The sequence below is a fragment of the Polyodon spathula genome, chromosome 19 (assembly GCF_017654505.1).
Source record: "Polyodon spathula isolate WHYD16114869_AA chromosome 19, ASM1765450v1, whole genome shotgun sequence".
NCBI classification, from domain to species: domain Eukaryota; kingdom Metazoa; phylum Chordata; class Actinopteri; order Acipenseriformes; family Polyodontidae; genus Polyodon; species Polyodon spathula.
In genome coordinates this window covers 12,104,960-12,123,568 of record NC_054552.1, presented here as the reverse complement: position 1 = coordinate 12,123,568, position 18,609 = coordinate 12,104,960, and the positions used below count along the sequence as shown (strand labels likewise).

The 18,609-nt window shown below is 36.7% G+C and overlaps 2 protein-coding genes and 1 long non-coding RNA gene across 4 annotated transcripts in view; 1 reads left to right on the top strand and 2 right to left on the bottom strand.

The window, feature by feature from the left end:
* The window catches only part of pdhx (pyruvate dehydrogenase complex component X), a 58,933-nt gene extending 48,279 nt beyond the window's left edge, over positions 1-10,654 (bottom strand). Inside the window, exons 1-3 of the mRNA XM_041218848.1 lie at positions 10,498-10,654; positions 10,026-10,194; positions 2,762-2,845 (exon numbers count right to left, since the gene is read on the bottom strand). Of these exons, the coding sequence (XP_041074782.1) occupies positions 2,762-2,845; positions 10,026-10,155 (214 nt within the window). The 5' untranslated portion in view covers positions 10,156-10,194; positions 10,498-10,654. The remainder of the gene's footprint in view (positions 1-2,761; positions 2,846-10,025; positions 10,195-10,497) is intronic.
* Positions 10,655-10,803: 149 nt separating this feature from the next.
* Positions 10,804-14,984, top strand: LOC121294771. Its single transcript, XR_005946825.1, has 3 exons — positions 10,804-10,914; positions 12,091-12,197; positions 14,917-14,984. It is a non-coding gene; the product is annotated as an uncharacterized LOC121294771 (long non-coding RNA).
* Positions 14,985-15,386: 402 nt separating this feature from the next.
* The window catches only part of LOC121294770 (ras association domain-containing protein 8-like), a 39,011-nt gene continuing 35,788 nt past the window's right edge, over positions 15,387-18,609 (bottom strand). For both annotated transcript variants that reach the window (XM_041218849.1, XM_041218850.1), the window contains exons 5-6: positions 17,768-17,875; positions 15,387-15,555 (exon numbers count right to left, since the gene is read on the bottom strand). In XM_041218849.1, coding sequence (XP_041074783.1) covers positions 15,524-15,555; positions 17,768-17,875 — 140 coding nt within the window. In that variant the 3' untranslated portion in view covers positions 15,387-15,523. The remainder of the gene's footprint in view (positions 15,556-17,767; positions 17,876-18,609) is intronic.

The window sequence follows — 18,609 nt, the reverse complement described above, 5'->3', positions numbered from 1 at the left end:
ATAAAACAAGTGTATGGTGTCATACTATCATTCACTTTTTCCCAAAATACTTCTTAGCAATATGGACCTATGTTAATATGGGGAACAAAACTATTTTAAAATTAAAATACAGTGTATGGTGTCATACTATCATATTAACTTCCACTATTTATCGCGCTGCTAGGAACTGTAACCAAACTATTTTAATAGTAATAGTGTGAGAATATGCCGCATTAGACTGCCTGACTAAACATGAAATGGTACTTCAGTGTGGGCTTTGAGCTGGATTCATTAAAACACGGTTTTGAGTACAGTTCGTATTTAGATCAGTTATGTAGTGTGGACAGGGCCTAAAAGTAAATATCCTTAATATTGCTGCGTACTGCGCCAAACTGACAGTGGAGGCTTATAAACTGTAGTTACCTTCATAACATCTTAAGACTGCGGCCCCTCCCCACCCCCCGAAAAAAAATCTTTCAATAATGGCACAGTATTTTATTATTCCTTTAATTTCTTGTTTTCTTTTATTTATGTTTAAACTGGGCAGTTACATTAAGTGACAGCATGTAAAAAGTGAAACTGAATTCCTAATTGTTTCTTTTATTTTTGTTTTTTTCACCTGCAAATGAACCCATTCTGTTCTGCTAAGAGCTGTATTCACTATTTTAAATCCATAATAAAATGTGCACGGTTCACTTTCCATCAGTACAGGTCTGTTTGTAGTACTGGCCTCTGTTCATCAAAATGGCGGTGTTCAGAATTTTCTTTATAAATGTGTTCCGAAATCTTCATGCTTTTGTTCTTAAATTGTGAGTGATACTCAAAGTTTTATTTAGAAAAGCCGTTATTCAGACAGCCTTTTCTGTGAGATTTTCCAATCTGTTCTACACATAACAAGGGTGCTTTATATTTGGACCACCTTAAAAGCAACCCAGTTTAAATTCAATTGTGTCATATAGTCTGTAAGACGTTTCTCATTGATTTAGTGACCAGTTTTGGCAGTTTTGTATTGGTCCAGTTTTCATCCATTACTCAGATTGAAAAATGGACTAGCAGTGAGTTGGAATCATGACTTTTCATAAGATTTTTTTTTTTTTTTTTTTTTTTTTTTTTTTTTTAAATGCAAGGTGTTACATTATTGTTTTATTTTGTTCAATCATCAGGTTACTGTTTTTATTTATGTTAAATTCGCTTTTTTTTTTTTTGTACAAATGAGGGATGTGATTGCCCCTAATTTATTACATATATTTATCAGGGAACAGGTTTTGATGTAGAAAGCAGGGGGAGTTGTCACAAAGAAACATGCTAAATATTTATTAATTGCTTCTGCCCACTCACATCCAAAAGTGAATTTACAAGATGCAATTATCTTTAATGTAAAACATTATGTACATTTCACATAAAAAGAAATGGAAATACAACCCCTGCCATCTTACTGGTACAGTGACGTACTTTGATGTAGAAAACATGGTGATTTAGTGGGGGAGGGGGGGGGGTTAAATCTGTGATCGGTTTTCTGTGCGCCAACAAGGCAAATGTATGGTGTATTTATATTCAGTGATACAAATATGCATATTTACACCCAGTGCTAAATTTGTACAGAGAGGTTTAAGAACTGCACATTCACAACACAGGTGTCCATCCATCTTTTTAGCACAGGAACTAACTACAATAGAAGCCACTGATTTTTTTTTTTTTTTTTTTTGATAAACTTACACTAACCCTTCACATGCTTGTCACAAAAAATACTATAGTAAAAATTCTGGTGGTGTTATCATAGCCAATAGCACCACCACAAATAAAACGTCTTCAGGTTTAAAAATGTGCAGACAGGAAAATAGTAGGCAATAAGAAAGGAATGCATCACCCAACTCGGTGGCAGATAGACAGATCAGTGTGCACAGCTAGCACACATAAATTCTGACTGATGGCTTTACTTTTAGATATTGTGATAAAATACTCTAAATAAATTATTCATTTTGTTCACAGTACAACTTTGTAAACATATTCCCTGTAATCTGACAATGTGGTCATTTGTTGACATCATGGATATATGCTTTCATATACTAATTAAATTTTCATTTTCACATTAAATTCTAAAGTATCATGGTTGGTACCCTATGGTATGAGCAATGTTTATTTTGGTGATTTGTGTCACGTGACCATTGTTGTTCCAGGAAGTTCCAGTAAGTTCCACCACCTATTGCGTTGTTGACAAGAAACATTAATTACTTCTCGGTCTTAACACACAGCTGTACGGTAGCTGAAAATAAAGGATGAACATGTATTTATAACTACAGTAGTTTGCATTTTACACACAAATGAAACATCATATGAGAAGCAGGATGTTTATTTGCTTTGCTTGTTAGTGTGCATACCCACTTTAACAACAAATTGTTTTTCTGTTAGACCTCTTCAATAACAGCATTGCTTAACTTCGTGATATGCTGTAGGTTTCGGCATATTCAAGCTGTTACAGCTATCGTTCAGTACAGTATAAAACTTACTTTAACTTAATCAATGTAAACTTTGCACTTTTCGTATTCACAAGCTTCAGTGTGTGACATCCGCTGGTGGAATGCTGCATAACTGCTGCTAACAAACCAGTTTCTAGGCAGATAAAGACTCTAGTGTAAAGAAGATTTAGGGCGGGTTGACAAAAACGTATACAGACTTCAGTTTTACCGCGGAGATAACAACGCCATATTTATAGCTTGTTTTGGATACCACTGAATGGTTTGTGCAACATACAATGTTTGTTTCCAGACCACAGCTCCCTTACCCTCTTTCTTCAACCACTTGATGATTCTGCCCTCTTCCATGGTGGGGGAGAGTGCTGGCATCATCACCTTCATCGGAGCTGCTCCTGGAACACAGACGAGAACAACAGACATACCTCAATACAAGAAACAGAGACAGACATATACATAGCCAGTTACAGCCATACTGAAGTACACAGCATCTGCTAGATCGATTATTATGGATGCTAAGAGAATATTCGGTTGACAGTCAATTCTACTAAAAAGAAAAGAGGCAGTCTGAAATTGATGCTGTGTGTCTGCCTGAGAGTTTTATAGTAATCCTGACAATCCAAGTTGGAGCCATTAAGTTACCATCTGTGGCTTCAAAATGTATTTCCTTTACTTTCAGACTCTTGGAATCAATAACATTTATAAACCGGCTTCATATTTATTTGGGGTATAACAGATATGCCTTAATTATTTCAACAGATCAATATATAAATGTTGTTGCACATATGTCTAATCCATTCATAAACAAAACGTGGCATGTGTTTGTAAGTAGATCAATGACACTACAACATTAATAAAAACACCTATCCATTGACCATTATAATTCATTAGCAAAAAAAAAATATATAGTCTGATATATTTGAATTAACATTGTACCCAGCTTTGTTTGTTTCTATTAATGCAGCAAACAAAAAGACGTTTATTCAAAGGATCAAAATATGGCATAACATACAAAATATATTATGCCATGCAGCCCATGTAGCAGGCAACCATTTATATTTATGCAATATACAATTGTGAAAGGGTAGCGTCACTGTCACAGGAGGAAGGCTGAAGCATGTGTTAATTCAAAGAAAACGTGTACCAAATCAGCAATCTGAATGCAAAGTCTAAAGGAAAAACTATTAGTGACTGAAAATGAATACAAATACCCAAGTTAGTAGGATTGAGCGACAGAGCCAAGAAAACTATGGGAGAAGTCTAAAGATCTAAGGTATAAAGATCCCTTTATTAAAACAGATTGAATTCATTAAACAATGATAACTTACTGCATAGATTATCAACCAGTTCACTTGTTCTAAATTTAGGCCCTGTCTCAAGAACCGTATTCAAAACCATTCCAATTAATCCAGCTCAAAAGCATCCACACTGAAGTAACACCTCATGTTTAGTCAGGCTTAATGCGTCCTAGCAGTTCCTAGCAGTGCAATGAACAGTGCAAATTAATACGATGGTATCCCACAATGCACTGCATTTTATTTTAAAGTAATGTATTATGTTCCATATTAACAGAGACCCATACTGCAACAAAACTAAATGCGAGTAGGGCTTGTAGTTTTGAGGTTATATTTAAATCAGGTGACATCACTTTACACACAATTAAACTCAGAAAAAGTGATTAATTACAAAACAATCTTTGCTTTTACCTTCATATCTTGCCTGAGCCTAATTCTGGTCCCCTTAAATTTGATTTCAAACAGAGCTGACAAATTACATGAATCGTTGATTCCCGATCCTACTTTTTTTGCAGTCACTAACGTTGTGCTTTTGTTATTTTTCCAACTAGTTTACAGAGATGACGTGACAGTTTTTTTTTAAAGCATAAAAATGAATACCTAGTGTGAAGTGTACACTTATAGCAAGTCCTTCAGGCTCCATCTCAGAGTATTTAGCCAAACATATCACAAAGCATTTTGGGATATTGGAGGATACACAAAAAATATAATTTGGTATTACAGCATCCACACTTCTGACAAACACACTACCTGATGCAATCTAATTTAGAACCAGACTCGGTTCTCGAGTACGGTATTAAACGTTGCATAGTGTACACGCTAACCGTATTTAGCACTTTTAAGCCAGTTTAAAGGTAATTAATACGGTTTAAAAAGCATAGTGTGGACAAGACCTTAGTGAAATGTCATAAAATCTGCCTGATAAGATATTAACCACTCAGCCCCATAAAAGACATACAAGATAAAAGACATCTGTACAGAGATAAGGAAACATAGCTGAGCTTACAATGGAGTTCTCTTAGCCTACCAATTTTACCAAATAAAACTGATTAGCCCTCTGTTTATTAAGAAAGAACATTAGAGCTTATTTAGCCATTATCTAAAACTGATTGGAATAACCTGGCCAGGTATTCTGCCTCTCAGTTTAGTGCAGAAGCAGCAGCAAGCTTCTTATGCTACATTGGCATAGCAGGTGCTACAATTGTACAATTGGATATTCTAAATTGGGAGAAAATGACAAAAAAAAAAAAAAAAAAAAAAAAAAAAAAAAACACAAATTGGCGTTTATGATACCTCAATTTTTTAAAAAATGGGTCACACAATTTAAAAAATAGACCCAGTGTGAACAGGCCCTTAATTGAGGATCAGTTATTCAATAAAGATCCTACCACATTCCACACATGTATTCAGCAGGAATGGAATTAACCCAATCCCTGCCAAACAAATAAAATTACTCCACCCACACTGTTGACACGAGCAGGGCTTACACTCTGCCACAACAATATTTTGCAAAGAACAGTGGTTTGCTAAAGGACAGTTTATATTGTTTTAGTTTAGATTTTCATTTAGGGGACTGTGATACACCCCTCATGTGTGCTTGCTATGCGCTCCCAGTTTAGCAACGTGAAAGTGCAAAAACTAAAAGGTGAAAGTCATTGACCTCAAAGAGTGAATTAATGTCAAATGTCAGAGGCCACTCTTGAGAGCTGAACTATTCTATACTGTGCTAGGCGTAGGGGCCATTTTCATTAACCTTTTATTGAGTAGTTAAAAATGTTTTTTTTTTTTTTTTGGGGGGGGGGGGGGGGTGGGGGAATAATCTCATTTTCAAGAGATACAGTAATTATGGTGACTTGAAAATAATATCACAGTCTTCAGCATAACAAAATCTTTACATGCCCTTTCATCAATGCAGTCAATACTGCAGAACTGTTGATGCATGGTGGAGTGTGATTTGCTGAGATGCTGGAAATCTGAGCGAGAAGCTTTGTTAGGATTGATCTGTAGCGCTTATTGTTTTTTATGCCTGATTAAACCTGTCGAACGATCATCTGCTACCACCAGGCCCACCAACTGTGAAGGAAGCACGAAAAAATATTACTAGTTTGATATACCGGTAGTTGACTTCCAGCTTCCCTTTGGTTTCACTCCAGTGGTCTAGCTGCAGTGATTTAATTGATAACATTGTACTTTTAAAATGTACATATTTTCACAATAGAAAAGTTATTAAAAAAACAACAATAGGCAAAGAACCAAAATATTTTAAAAGATTACTGGAGATCAAGATTACAGGATAGTTCAGAGTAGCAATCCGTTCAGAGACAAGTGGAAACTAAACCACTCATAACTGTCATCAGCACCAATCACAGAAAACAACTGATAGTCCTGCTGGACCAGAACTAGAAAACATGGAGTCTGTTTTTTCCATGAACTGCTTGCATGTATTCAGTCACCGGAGTACAGATCTCAAATCAACTCAACCAGCTCAGTTTACCAGATCATGGCCTTCTCCACTTAGCAAGGGAGACATAGTGTTCTGCTGCCCTCTGCTGACAGATAAGGGCAACACTGCTTGGATAGTATGAAGAAAGGAACTATTAGGCAACTGGACTGGCAGAAACATTGACACTGTTGAGGCCCCAATCCATATACTGTAATATCATAAGTAAGTAGAAAACTGTAACTGAAGATTAGGACATCTTGTTTAGTGCTAAATTAAAATGTTTATTATTCAGATTTATTTTGTACTCAAATGCACCTTATTTACTGTACTGTGATACTGTACTATCTTTCTTGTAACTTTCTTACTACCTTGGAAGTTTGATCTTGAGTATTTGTGATAAAGAGAGAAAGGATCAATGTTGTAAATCTCTCTCCCGATTAGAAAGGGTGCTGTGTAAGGGTAGTGTCTTGGGTTTTCTCTTGGTTATTACTGATATTATCAGTCTATGTCACCATCCTATCCATGCAACCCACCGATTTGTGTTGAAACTCTTGACACATTCTTGCAACACACTGTACTGAAATGTTGCCCCAGCAGTAAATGTGACTAAAGATAATCGCATGAAAAATGGTACATATTGTTTATAGTATGTAATTTTCAAAAATGAATTGCTTGGTAGATCTGTAAAAATCATGTACCTAAAACAGCATACATATAGTTGAAATGTCAAAATCATACCTTCAAGAACTATTTTTTGTAACTAGAATTTGTGTTAGGGCATAAACCAAGGAGAATGTCATCTCAGATTGCATGGTTTAAAAACGAAGTAAAATGGGTATGTGAAAAATATCTGAATCACTGGTACAGTATATCCAGGTCAAAATAAAGTAGCAGTTAAGAGATACATTTCTACTTGCAATGAAACTTTACTGAGAGTAGGCCAATCATTAAACTATTCAGAACACCCCACTGAGTTGGATGTATGCAATCACTCAACCATGCTTACAGCGCAATCAGAAATCTGTATAAACAAGCGTAAGGTTAACCGACTGAAATGGTAAGAACTGGGAAATGCAAACATGTTACATTTTCAATTAAAATAAAACACTGATAATATATATATTTTTTTTAACTTGACAATGGTTTCATTCTCGCAATAGGGAAATTGTCAGCGATATTGAACGAGGCCAAGAAAAAAATTTGCAAGGAGGCAAAAGACAGCAGAGCAGTAAAACAGATGCACCATATCAGTCAAAGCTGATGATGAGTCCTGAAGAAGGCAAAACTACTGTACAAATCTGCCCAGACAACGGTGAGGCAGATGTCAAAGCAAGTAAGGCAATTCTACTAGAAACAATTTTGGTTTTAAACATAGCACAGGGTTTTTGGGGTTTCAAGCCAAAGGCTAAATGACCTGAACATTTTTGTTTAAAATAAAATAAAAACAAGCATCGTGTTAACCCAGGTTTTCCTGGATGTTTAAAATCTGTGTTTTTACTACAGTTAATTTCAAAGGCAACTTAAATTCAGACTTTCCATTTATAGTATCATTTTAAAGACTAGAACCATAACAATATGAGTATTACATACTGTGCTGTATCCTTGTATTATTCGCTAGATTGAGGCTGTAGATTGCAGGTGTACACATTTATTAAAGCCACTGAAAACTCATTTTCTGAATTACAGACATACATAATTAATTTTACTGTTGAGCACAACTTTATCACTGCATCTTTCTTTGGCACACTGCAGGGATGTCTAAAGCACATTCAGGTTTAGTTTATTCCCACTGTACTTTTAAGCACATATTATATCTATCTATCTATATATATCAGATTATTAAAAATGTAACACATTTAATTAAACTTCATGACTATAAAATACTCAATTGTAGATTGTAACTGGGGGGAGATCTATGCTGACTCTTCTGGTGTGTTCATTGTGCTGCAGGAAGAGGGCAGCAGCCTTACAATATCTGCCTGTCGGTCATTGCAGTGACACGGAGAGGTGGGAGAGAGGGTGTGTGGGCTCTCTCTTTCTCTGAGTGGCGGGCCTTGGAGGGATTGCTAGCCCTATAAAATAATGTCCTGGTATTCCCTCAGCTCTGCCCCTTTAAAACAAACGAGTCAGCTGGCGGAAGCTCTGCTGCCGGAATGAGCATGGCCGGAGAAGAACGAGCACCACAACAAATTAAAAAAAAAAAAAAAATAATAATTTTTAGTATCGGGGGGAAAACTTGGGCAGAACCCCGAACAGCATCAGCATGTTGAGGGAACTGGTGAGTGTAGGATTGCAGCACATTTACTTTGTAGTTTTATTTTCCCTTCTTTCGCCTTTTGTTTTCATTATTATTTTTGAGCATGTGTATGTGCACTGGACTGTATACCAACATTGGTAAAACTGTGGTCCTGTCTACTGTTGCCAGTATTCAGGCCATGGACAACAGTGCCCTCTGCGGGTTAAAATAAATCACTGAATGAAAAAACAAAAGAAATTGAAAAAAAAAAAAATCAGTGCGCCTGAGCGATGTTATAAATAAAGTTCTGTCTCTGTGTCAGTGAATTGCCCACCACCCTTCCACACAGATAAATAAGTAATTTATGTAAATTATTTTACAAAAGTTTCGACTGGAAGTCTTGCTCAATGTTTTCCAACAATAAATAAAAGTGCTGCTATCAAATTGTATGATGTGGCTTCTCACTAGTATACCTTTTCCAAGAAGGGAACCATCCGTGTTTAGAGATTTTCTCACAACCACCATGATGCTAAAAACTGCAGCACAACTACAGGTGCTGTACCAATACTTACGTTTACTGTTAAGACTATTACTCTCTGAAAAAATATATTGCCGATGCCTATTTTGTGAATTGAGATAAAGTGCTACCTGTAGCTGATTAACAGATTGGCTGTGTGGGTATTGTAAGTTGTGTTATACAGTTCTAAGGCATTTACCCATGGACCATAAATTAGGAAACTGTGCCCTAGACTACAGTAAAGATTTAATGTACTTTAAAAGATTGTTAGTGGGAGCATTTGCATGCAACACTGCAACTGGGAAATGAAGGACCACAGTGAACTATTCTTCTGTCTGCAGTCAAGAAGTTCATGGAGAGGGGTGGAAATGAAAAAACATGGAGAAACACTGGTGTGTATAACTTCCCAGTAAAACAGGCAATTACTTGAATTTCAATGCAATGGGCGTCTCTAAATTGAAACTATTTGCTCTATTAAACCTACCAATTATTATTGCCAGTTATAACACATGTGAAGCAATACAACCTCTGTTCTCGGTTGGGATAATCATTTAGCTTCAAAATGTTATTTAATTCCAAGGCAGTCATCACATTACCTACACTAGTCACCTCAAACAACCTTCAGGTCAACAATTTCGAGTCAATACAAATAGTATATTTCTGAATGTATCAACATCGAAACTCGCTGGTCCACCTTCATGAAATGCATATTATTCTGTATTATATTTAAAAAGCGCCCAGGTTATCCTTTCACTGTATAAACAGTCTGTGTATACATTATGACAGTTATTGTGTAATCGCTACCAGTACTGCACATAGCTGTATGACCTATATATGCATACCATAATAATGTGTACTTCCAGGAATGAACAGTCACGGTTGTCATTGAATATTTATATATATATATATATATATATATATATATATATATATTATATATATATATATATATATATATATATTGTGTGTGTCAAACACAAACGTGTGACAAAGTAAACTGTCACATGACAGTTGGTAGTAGTAACACCGGCAATACACAATGCAACCAACTTTGTTTTTATTTTATTTTTTTATCATCACTTACCAAACAGAGATTGTGACTGAAAAACATGTCTGTAATGTCCATGGTGACTCTGCGGTATTCCTCTACATGTTCGTATTAATTTTATCCCGTTCAGGATCCCCTGACATCCCAGTCTCAAGGAGGCCGCCATGTTCGTGTCCTTCTAGTGTAAGGGCTGCCCCAACACCGCCTGAAAAACACAGCCGCTAGCGTAAGAAATATTTTAAAATATTACACGCAATACAATATATATATATATATATATATATATATATATATATATATATATATATATATATATAACTCTCAAATCTCTCGGACTATATACTGAATGAAATAGAATTATATTGTAAATTAAAATAATAATTTTAAAAAATTAACAGATTTGAGATGGTGGTTTTAATAACAAGAAACGAGGTGGCACACAACTATTTTTAAATGCCAAAAGCTTTTACTATTACAAACAATCACCACGACTCTCGAATTCATTAACCTTGTTCAAGAACAATCTAGCTGAAGAAAACTGGTGCGTGCGTGTCATCTGCAACAGCGACAGGTGTGTTGACGGTCCCAACACAGACTGCCTGAAGCGACCCTTTCTTCCTATCGTCGCCTAGGCACCTTGCTGTCCATAGCTGGTTTACTGTACTGTGAAAGTGGGTAGGCTGAACTGGCAGGCTGGATACTCTTACAAACTGACCCAGAATTTAACGTCTGTTTAACAAAAGTGAATAGGCTTCAGTGACGTGTTTACGTCTGTCGTAAAGTAGTTGTGTGTGTGTTTGGTCAGAGAGGTAAAGTTCAGCAAGGGGTAGTTTATCCTGCCCTGGCTTCTGGTAACACAACACTCGCGATGGCCTGTTCTGCGTGCGATGGGGACTGTCCTGATCAACAGACAGAACGCTATGAGGTACTGTAATATGTAAGAAGTAGTTGTACTGCTTAACAAAATATAAAGAACATAGTATACAAAACAGGTAAGATGGTAGTTGATTTTTCGGACTAACAGACACGACTGCCAAAGACCAGACAGCAATGAGATACCTGCTGCATACTTTGTTCATGCACACCGTGCAACTTTGGCAGGCAACCAGAATAAAAAAGTAAGCTTTTGTCTTGTATACATTTGAGGTACAGTTTGCAAGTTTTCTGTTTTGCGACATTAACTAAAGTACACGTGAGAATTCAATAATGCACTTAACCAACGTACAGGTGAGAATACAGTAATGCACTTAATGTAAGAACACGTGATAATTCAATAATGCACTTAAACAACGTGCAGGTGAGAATTAAATAATGCACACGGTACAGTATATGAATCTTAGCTGAAGTTGTTTAGGGAGCGAGAGCAAGGGCAGCGTGTTGCTTACCACGTTTTCATGTGTAGCTGAAAATAACACTACAACTGTGCAATATTAACATAGAAGTAATATGTGTTGTGTTTTTTAGTACTTCAGACCATTTTTCATTTGGAATACTACAAAAAGTTGGGAACACTTATCTCTCCATAGTGTGAAATTGCCCAACCTCACCCAAGCAGCTACTTTGTATAAATGTCTGATTTATACAACTATTTATATTAACTAGAACAATGGTACTCAAACAACATTTCTTTTGGTTTTGTTTGTGGAACTCCACTGTACACAAGGAATTGAGTGGTGATTTTTTATTTTTTATTTTTTTCCTTAAAATACATTTCAGAGTGACTCACGTATCACAAGGAAACTGACAATTTGGTTTACCAGGTAAAACCTGTCAGTAAATTTTAAGTTTGTTTGGTGCACATTGCAAAAATAAGAAAGTTGTCATCCTTTGTATTTGTTGGACTGGGCAGGTTGAAACAATGGATTCTTTCAAACACTCTGGGATGCCGTGGTGTGAAGGGCACTGTATAAAAATAAGTCTGTATTGTATTATATTTTAACTTTTTGTCTTTTCATTACTATGTGATCCCAGTGAATAAAAAACATAAAATATTTAAAATTTTCCCTTGTCTAAACATGTGGTATATTATGTATTTTTAAATTAAATAAAAACTTAAGGTTATTTTTCTTGTTTAGATTCACTTTATTTTTTTCTGTTTCAGGCACATGCCATCCTGGTGACCTCCTGTTGCTTCAGTACAGCTCCTTGAAGTACTGCATGCCAGAGTGAAATCATTACTCTGCCTCCTTGTAACACACTGCCCCTAGTGTATGTATGTAGCCTAATAAATACATACAAAACAATGACACTATAGTTAATTCAAACGTGGAGGGGAAACGTTCTAGGAGAAAGGAATCCTATGAAATAGTAGGGAGTAACCTTGAAACTAAAATGAAACACTGATTCTAACAGCTTCAGTCTGTCACAAATTTTTATATATAGATATGTGTGTGTGTGTGTGTGTGTGTATGTATATATATATGAGGTCGGCACAGGTAGAAAATCTGGAACTGGGTACCCGTCGTGAAAAATAACTGGGTCTTTTTTCCGGTAAAGATAAAAATAACACCAAAAAAGACACACACAGATATTAATGTTTTAAGTTCATGATACCTATTTAAATACTAACTAGTACACATACATTTAGTCCTGCCAGATCTGTAGACTTATGTAACTTTTTTCAGTACTGGAAAAATGGAAATAATAATAAAAAAAAATCTGTTTGAATGCAGTTTGTTAAATGCGCTTCTTGCTGTGGGATTCTTTGCGACATGTATTGGCCATATTCCACTATTGTTGTCGTTAATGTAAAGTTGTACTTGTATTGATTCAGGGCGATGCAAGGGATCCAGTAATGGAGGTTTTATTTATTTTCTCAATCAGAACACAGTGTAATTTACATAAAACAAAAAGTATAGACAAGGAGTATATCTTACTGCTCTTTATCTCGCTTTTCCTGTTTGTCTCTGTGAGTGTGCAGGATTTATTAATACAAAAAAAAAAAGTAAAAGGTGGTAATGTGACATTACCAGCCATGGTAATGAACATAGGACACCTACAGCAAGCTGTACAAAAATAAAACACCGTACAAAAACTACAAATAAAAGGTGCCATACAGGTCGAGCGCTAGCCTTATAAACGAGGCATCCCGCTCCAGGAATCGGCTGCACTACGCAAACCCCGCTGTACATTACATGGGATCACTATCTAAACTAACCTACTGATGAGCATAAGTTTGGAAGTTTTTGGAAAGGTCCTGCTTGATTTACAGAGGGGACACCACATTTTCCAGAGTGACTGTAAAAAATGGTGCCCCTTGTTTATTGAGTGCAAATGCACACCCGCGTGACAAAAGTTGTTGAGTGTGCAGGTGAGAGAGAGACACACTAACAGTATAAGTTTGGTAGTTTTTGGAAATCTCCTGTGTGATTTAGAGGAGGGACACCACATTTTCCTGGGAGACTAAACACAAAAATTCAGTGTCCCCTTGTTTTTCATATGCAAATGCATGGCTGAGAACCGTAAATGCACCACGAGCAAAACCCACTACTACGATTCTTTTTCAGGTGCCAAATTAATAATAATTATAATCTCCTTTCAAGTTCAACGTTTCTGTTATTGGTTTATCTGTGTGTGTGTGTGTGTGACAGTTGTGAAAAGCTGTCCGGAATGAAATTACTTACAAATAAATAAGTAAATAAACATTTAGAAGATTTTACTGTATTTAACTGAATTATAAAATAACTGGATTAATTTACACATGGTAGATTACTTGTGTAGTAATATAATAAATATAAATGAGTCTCAATTTGTTTATTGTGGTCTGAAAAATACACGTACAATTCGTCACAAGACTCCATTTAATCACCTACATGAATTCGTTGCGTTTCGTTGTTTATTATTTTTATTATTATTATATTATTATTATTTATTATTATTATTATTATCAGGCGCCTTTACTCAGGGCGACTTGCAGTTGTCACAAAATATACATATTTCACAATACAGTAAGAGCAGATAAAATATACAATAACTTCAGTCCTGATAAGAGCAACTTTAACTAAAATATATAATTTATACACATTTCAAGAAACACGGTATATCGTTGCTGTTGTTACTGTATTTAAACAATCTATTCTGGATGTAGAATCGCCGAAATCACAAGCTTACACAAACATCTGCAGCCAGAAGCAATAAACTTGTTCCCTTTTGCGGCACAGCACATATTCATGTTGCATATTCTATTTCTGCTCTAGTGGATTGCAATGACAAATTACACGCTTTGCGTCGTGATCGAGTAACCACACGTTCCCGCTGACAGATAGCAAGGTTTGTTGTGTACTTCCGTCAGGGACACATGAATCCTAGGGGGCACTGAATTCGTCGTAACACCTGTCTTATAATGTGTAGTCGGTGGGGATGGGGTTAAAATCGCTGCCCAAGAACCCTCATGGGAATGTGGTAATTATTGTATTAAATTAGGCAATTAAGGCTCCAGCCACAGAATATAAAAGTACGCACTCCAGGCTTATTAGGAGGAGTGTCAGAGACGAGATGTGAGTTTAATTGAATAGAAAAAACAACTGCTATATCGAGATATACCTGTTTGAAAGTGTTTGTTTTACTTTGGCCAGTGTTCTTTTGTTTACGCTGTTTATTTTGTTCATTGTTAAATAGGAGCGCAGCAGCGCCGTTTTGCCTGTACACAATTTGTTATTGTTTCATTTCCTGGTCCGTGACTTCACCACACCTGTGCACTGCAACCACTCTGCCACAGTAGCAAAATAAAATGCAATTAGAAGTTGTACCAGCACATTGTCTCAGTTCATCCAGGAATTCTATTTTTCATGGGATAAGTCAAAAACATTACATTAGAGCTATGAAGTTAGGGTGAGAGAACTGAATTTATTTAGCTTAAAACAAAAGATTGTTTAGAGTGGACTTGATTGAAAGTCTTCTTGATTGAAAGTCTTCCAAATCTTAACAGAACCAGAGACCAGAGGACCAGGACCAGAGGTCACACAGTTGAAAATCGAGTGAAGACTAGGACAGAGGGTAGGAGATGTTTCTTCACACATACTGGTGAGGGTTGGGCTACCAAGTCATGTTTTTGATCCTAATCATTGGCTTCCTTTACAATGTTTTGAGATTAACCAGCTTCTAGGAACTGGATGAGGACTGATGGGCAGAAAGGTCATCATTGAATACATTTTCTTTTTACCTTGTATCAGGTGCTAAACAGTCCCAGATTTATCACATCTGTCTAAAGAGCAGCATGGTTAAATAGAGGCGTGTCTTTTGTTAGGAAACCATTAACACTGGTTACAGGCTTAAAAACCATGAAACATTTATTCACAACATAAAGACATATCAAAACATAGCATACAAAAACTTTAATATATTTATACACATACAGTTCAAAGTAATAATTCAGTAAAATAAAGAGGCATACTGTGACAAAATATGTCTATTTCATGCTTCGCAGTATCTCATTTTGCAAGAAAACCTAACAAAAATAGATATAATTTTAAAGAATAAAACATATAGTTTGATATACAGAGATCAGCACCTTTCCTATGCTTGCTGGCCCCATGTTACCTCCAGGTGGTCTCCCTTGATGATCGGACTGCAAGACATACAAAAATAATCTAAGTGACCTTTTTTATTTGTTTTGAAATATTTGCTTAACCTCTCCAGGTGCACATGGTAAAACAGGAGCATGCATCTTTGTTACAAGCAAAGATTAAAACAGGAATAATTACAGCTGCCAAAGATGGCAAATATTTTGTTCAGATGTTGAAAGCCCTTCTATCCCTTGGGAGAGAAGTACATAAAGCACACCTTACACCAGTAGATTGTCTGACCCCTGATTTACTCAATTTTCGCTCTTATAGGTTTGCTTCACTGTTTTTCAAATCAAACACAAAGTATTTGCCTATGAAATGTATTGAGTTTTTTGCTATGTTGTAGAAGTATAATTAAACAACTCAAAATGTTAATTTTAAGAACACACACACACACACACACACACTCATTTTTATTACTCTTATGAAAGTGGAGCAATTTTTTCACTGGCGGAAAATTGAAGTTGTTTGGCCCATTAACATTAAAGCTGCCAGTTTCTGTTTTTGGTTGCAATGTCAGTGTAGATATTTGATATTTTGGGTTATTTTAGCACAAAATAATTATCATTCAGTTAAACTATAATGACACCACTTATTTTTTGTATTTCAAGTTGCCAAATTAAAAAATGCAGTTCCAAATATCTTATAAGAACTTGTTCATATTGGGTTTATGGGGGTTTGGTTAGCTAGGAGAGGAGTGTGAATAACAAAGCTGAACAGATAAACCTGAAGAAGTGAGTCTGGGTTGCGTGTTCGTGTACAGCATTGATAAAAACACTTTGATGTAATGTTGATGTATCAAAGGGTTTTTAAGATCGGGTATTAAAGTTATTGGGGATTAAATTAATGAAAAAAATACGGTCTACAGAGCAATGATAAAAACATATATTTTCTTCCTATTGCGTGCTTGTAATTTTTTTCTTCATGAAAGGTCTATTCCCATTGTAACAGTCATGCATGGTTCCAAATAGGGATGCAATGTAGTTATTTACTTGGGGCTATGTTGAGACTATCACTGTCACCTGTGACCTGAGTGGATTCAAGGTGAAAGGCATTCTAGTGAATTAGTCTGCTGTGTTACCGAGCCCCTTAGCAACGCAAAAATCTGGTCCATCAGCAAACAAAACAAATAAAGTGTAAAGTGCAGTGTGTACACATGTGAACTTAGTGAATCATGAAAGGGGTCTCTACTTCACACCCAAACAAACTCTACACATTTGCTTCGAGTTAAGTGCAAACAATACCAGTACAAACCAACTGTTTGTAATGAGCTCATTGTCCACACACTCTAATAAAACACATCTTCCCATTTCTGTAGTGTACTTAAAACATCAAGAGATCTTGTCGATCTTACCGCAAATTATTATGTGAGGATAGCCCCAAGCCATTAGTTAACTGTGGTGTTAAACTGAAGGAATGGGTAGTGCCTGACAACTTTGGAGTTAAAATAAACCAAATGAAACCATGAAAACAGGACTGGCATAAAAGATTACCAGCTCAGCAGGCTTGATCTCTTATACTTTCTGATTTGACTGTGCCAAAGAACACTTGTAATAGTATTGGCCTAATGTAGGTATATCACAAACAACATACAATTTTATGAAAGATTATAATTATGATTTATAATAAATGTCTGTATCTGTATAAACTACTAGTTTACAGCCTTATTATTTACAGCTGTTGAGTAACCCCTGTAGGAACATAATACTGTGTGTGGCACCTACAGATAACAAACACAAACATCTTTGTCTCAGCTGTGCACAACAACTGGCAAAATCAGCCAATCAAAAAAGTGTGCTTCTCAAAATGGCACAGGGAGATTTCATTGCACTTTCATTGATTTCTGTGAGAATGTAGGACAAAGTCAAAACCTTGGACAATGCCCTGATTTTTCCAAAGTTTTAGAACATTTTGGATTTGAAGTGTATTTGACAGTTTCTTTTGGATCAGATTACGATTAAATGCAAAATATCTCAGTATAAGATAACAACCATTGCTGAACCAGTAGCAAGCCGTTGTGGCAGTAAAGTTAACCCAGAGAAGAGCACAGAGAGAGAGGGAAGGAGAGGGAGAGAGGGATAGTCTGTAACCCTGGCAAAGTGGGGACCAAGAGTCTGCTTTATCCAGACGTTCCCGGGGGACCCCCGGAGTGATGCTGAGCTGGGCAAGGCTGGCTAAAAGCTGGCAGGCAGCAGGCAGTTCAAACATACACACCCTCTGGATTCAAGCTGGACACCAGTGGATTCTGGAGGTTGCGAGGGTTGCCCAGGAGCTGTTTAGCTGTGGGCAGCGGAGGGGAGTCTGTGTTGGGGATTGGAGAACCTGCAAACAGAATATTTATTTGTTACGATAACTAGTGTTTTGAAGGTTATGGGGCATATTTGGGAAACTGTTGCTTCAGGGAAAAGAAAATGTAACGCAAAATGTGGCGTGCATATACACTGAGTGTACAAAACATTAGGAACACCTTCCTAATATTGAGCTGCACCCCCTTTTGCCCTCAGAACAGCTTCAATTCATCGGGGCATGGACTGTACAAGGTGTGGAAAGCGTTCCACAGGGATGCTGGCCCATGTTGACTCCAGTGCATCCCACAGTTGTGTCAAGTTGGCTGGTAGTGGATCTCTACTCTGAATAGCTCATTCCATCTCATCCCACAGATGTTCAATTGGATTGAGATCTGGTGACTGGGCAGGCCACTGCAGTAAGCTGAATTCACGGTCATGTTCGTGGAACCATTCCTGGACAATCCTAGCCAATCCTAGCCTTGTGGCATGGGGCATTATCCTGCTGAAAAAATCCATTAGCAGATGGATACACTGCTGCCATGAAGGGATGCACCTGATTGGCAATGATGTTCAGATATCCTGTGGCATTCAAACGTTGCTCCACTTTTATCAAGGGGCCCAATGTGTGCCATGAAAACACACTCCACACCATCACACCACTATCACCAGCCTGCAATGTTGACATGCGACATTATGGATACATGTAATGTTGTTTTCTCCATACCCTAATCCTCCCATCAGCGTGAAACAGCAGAAACTGGGATTCAT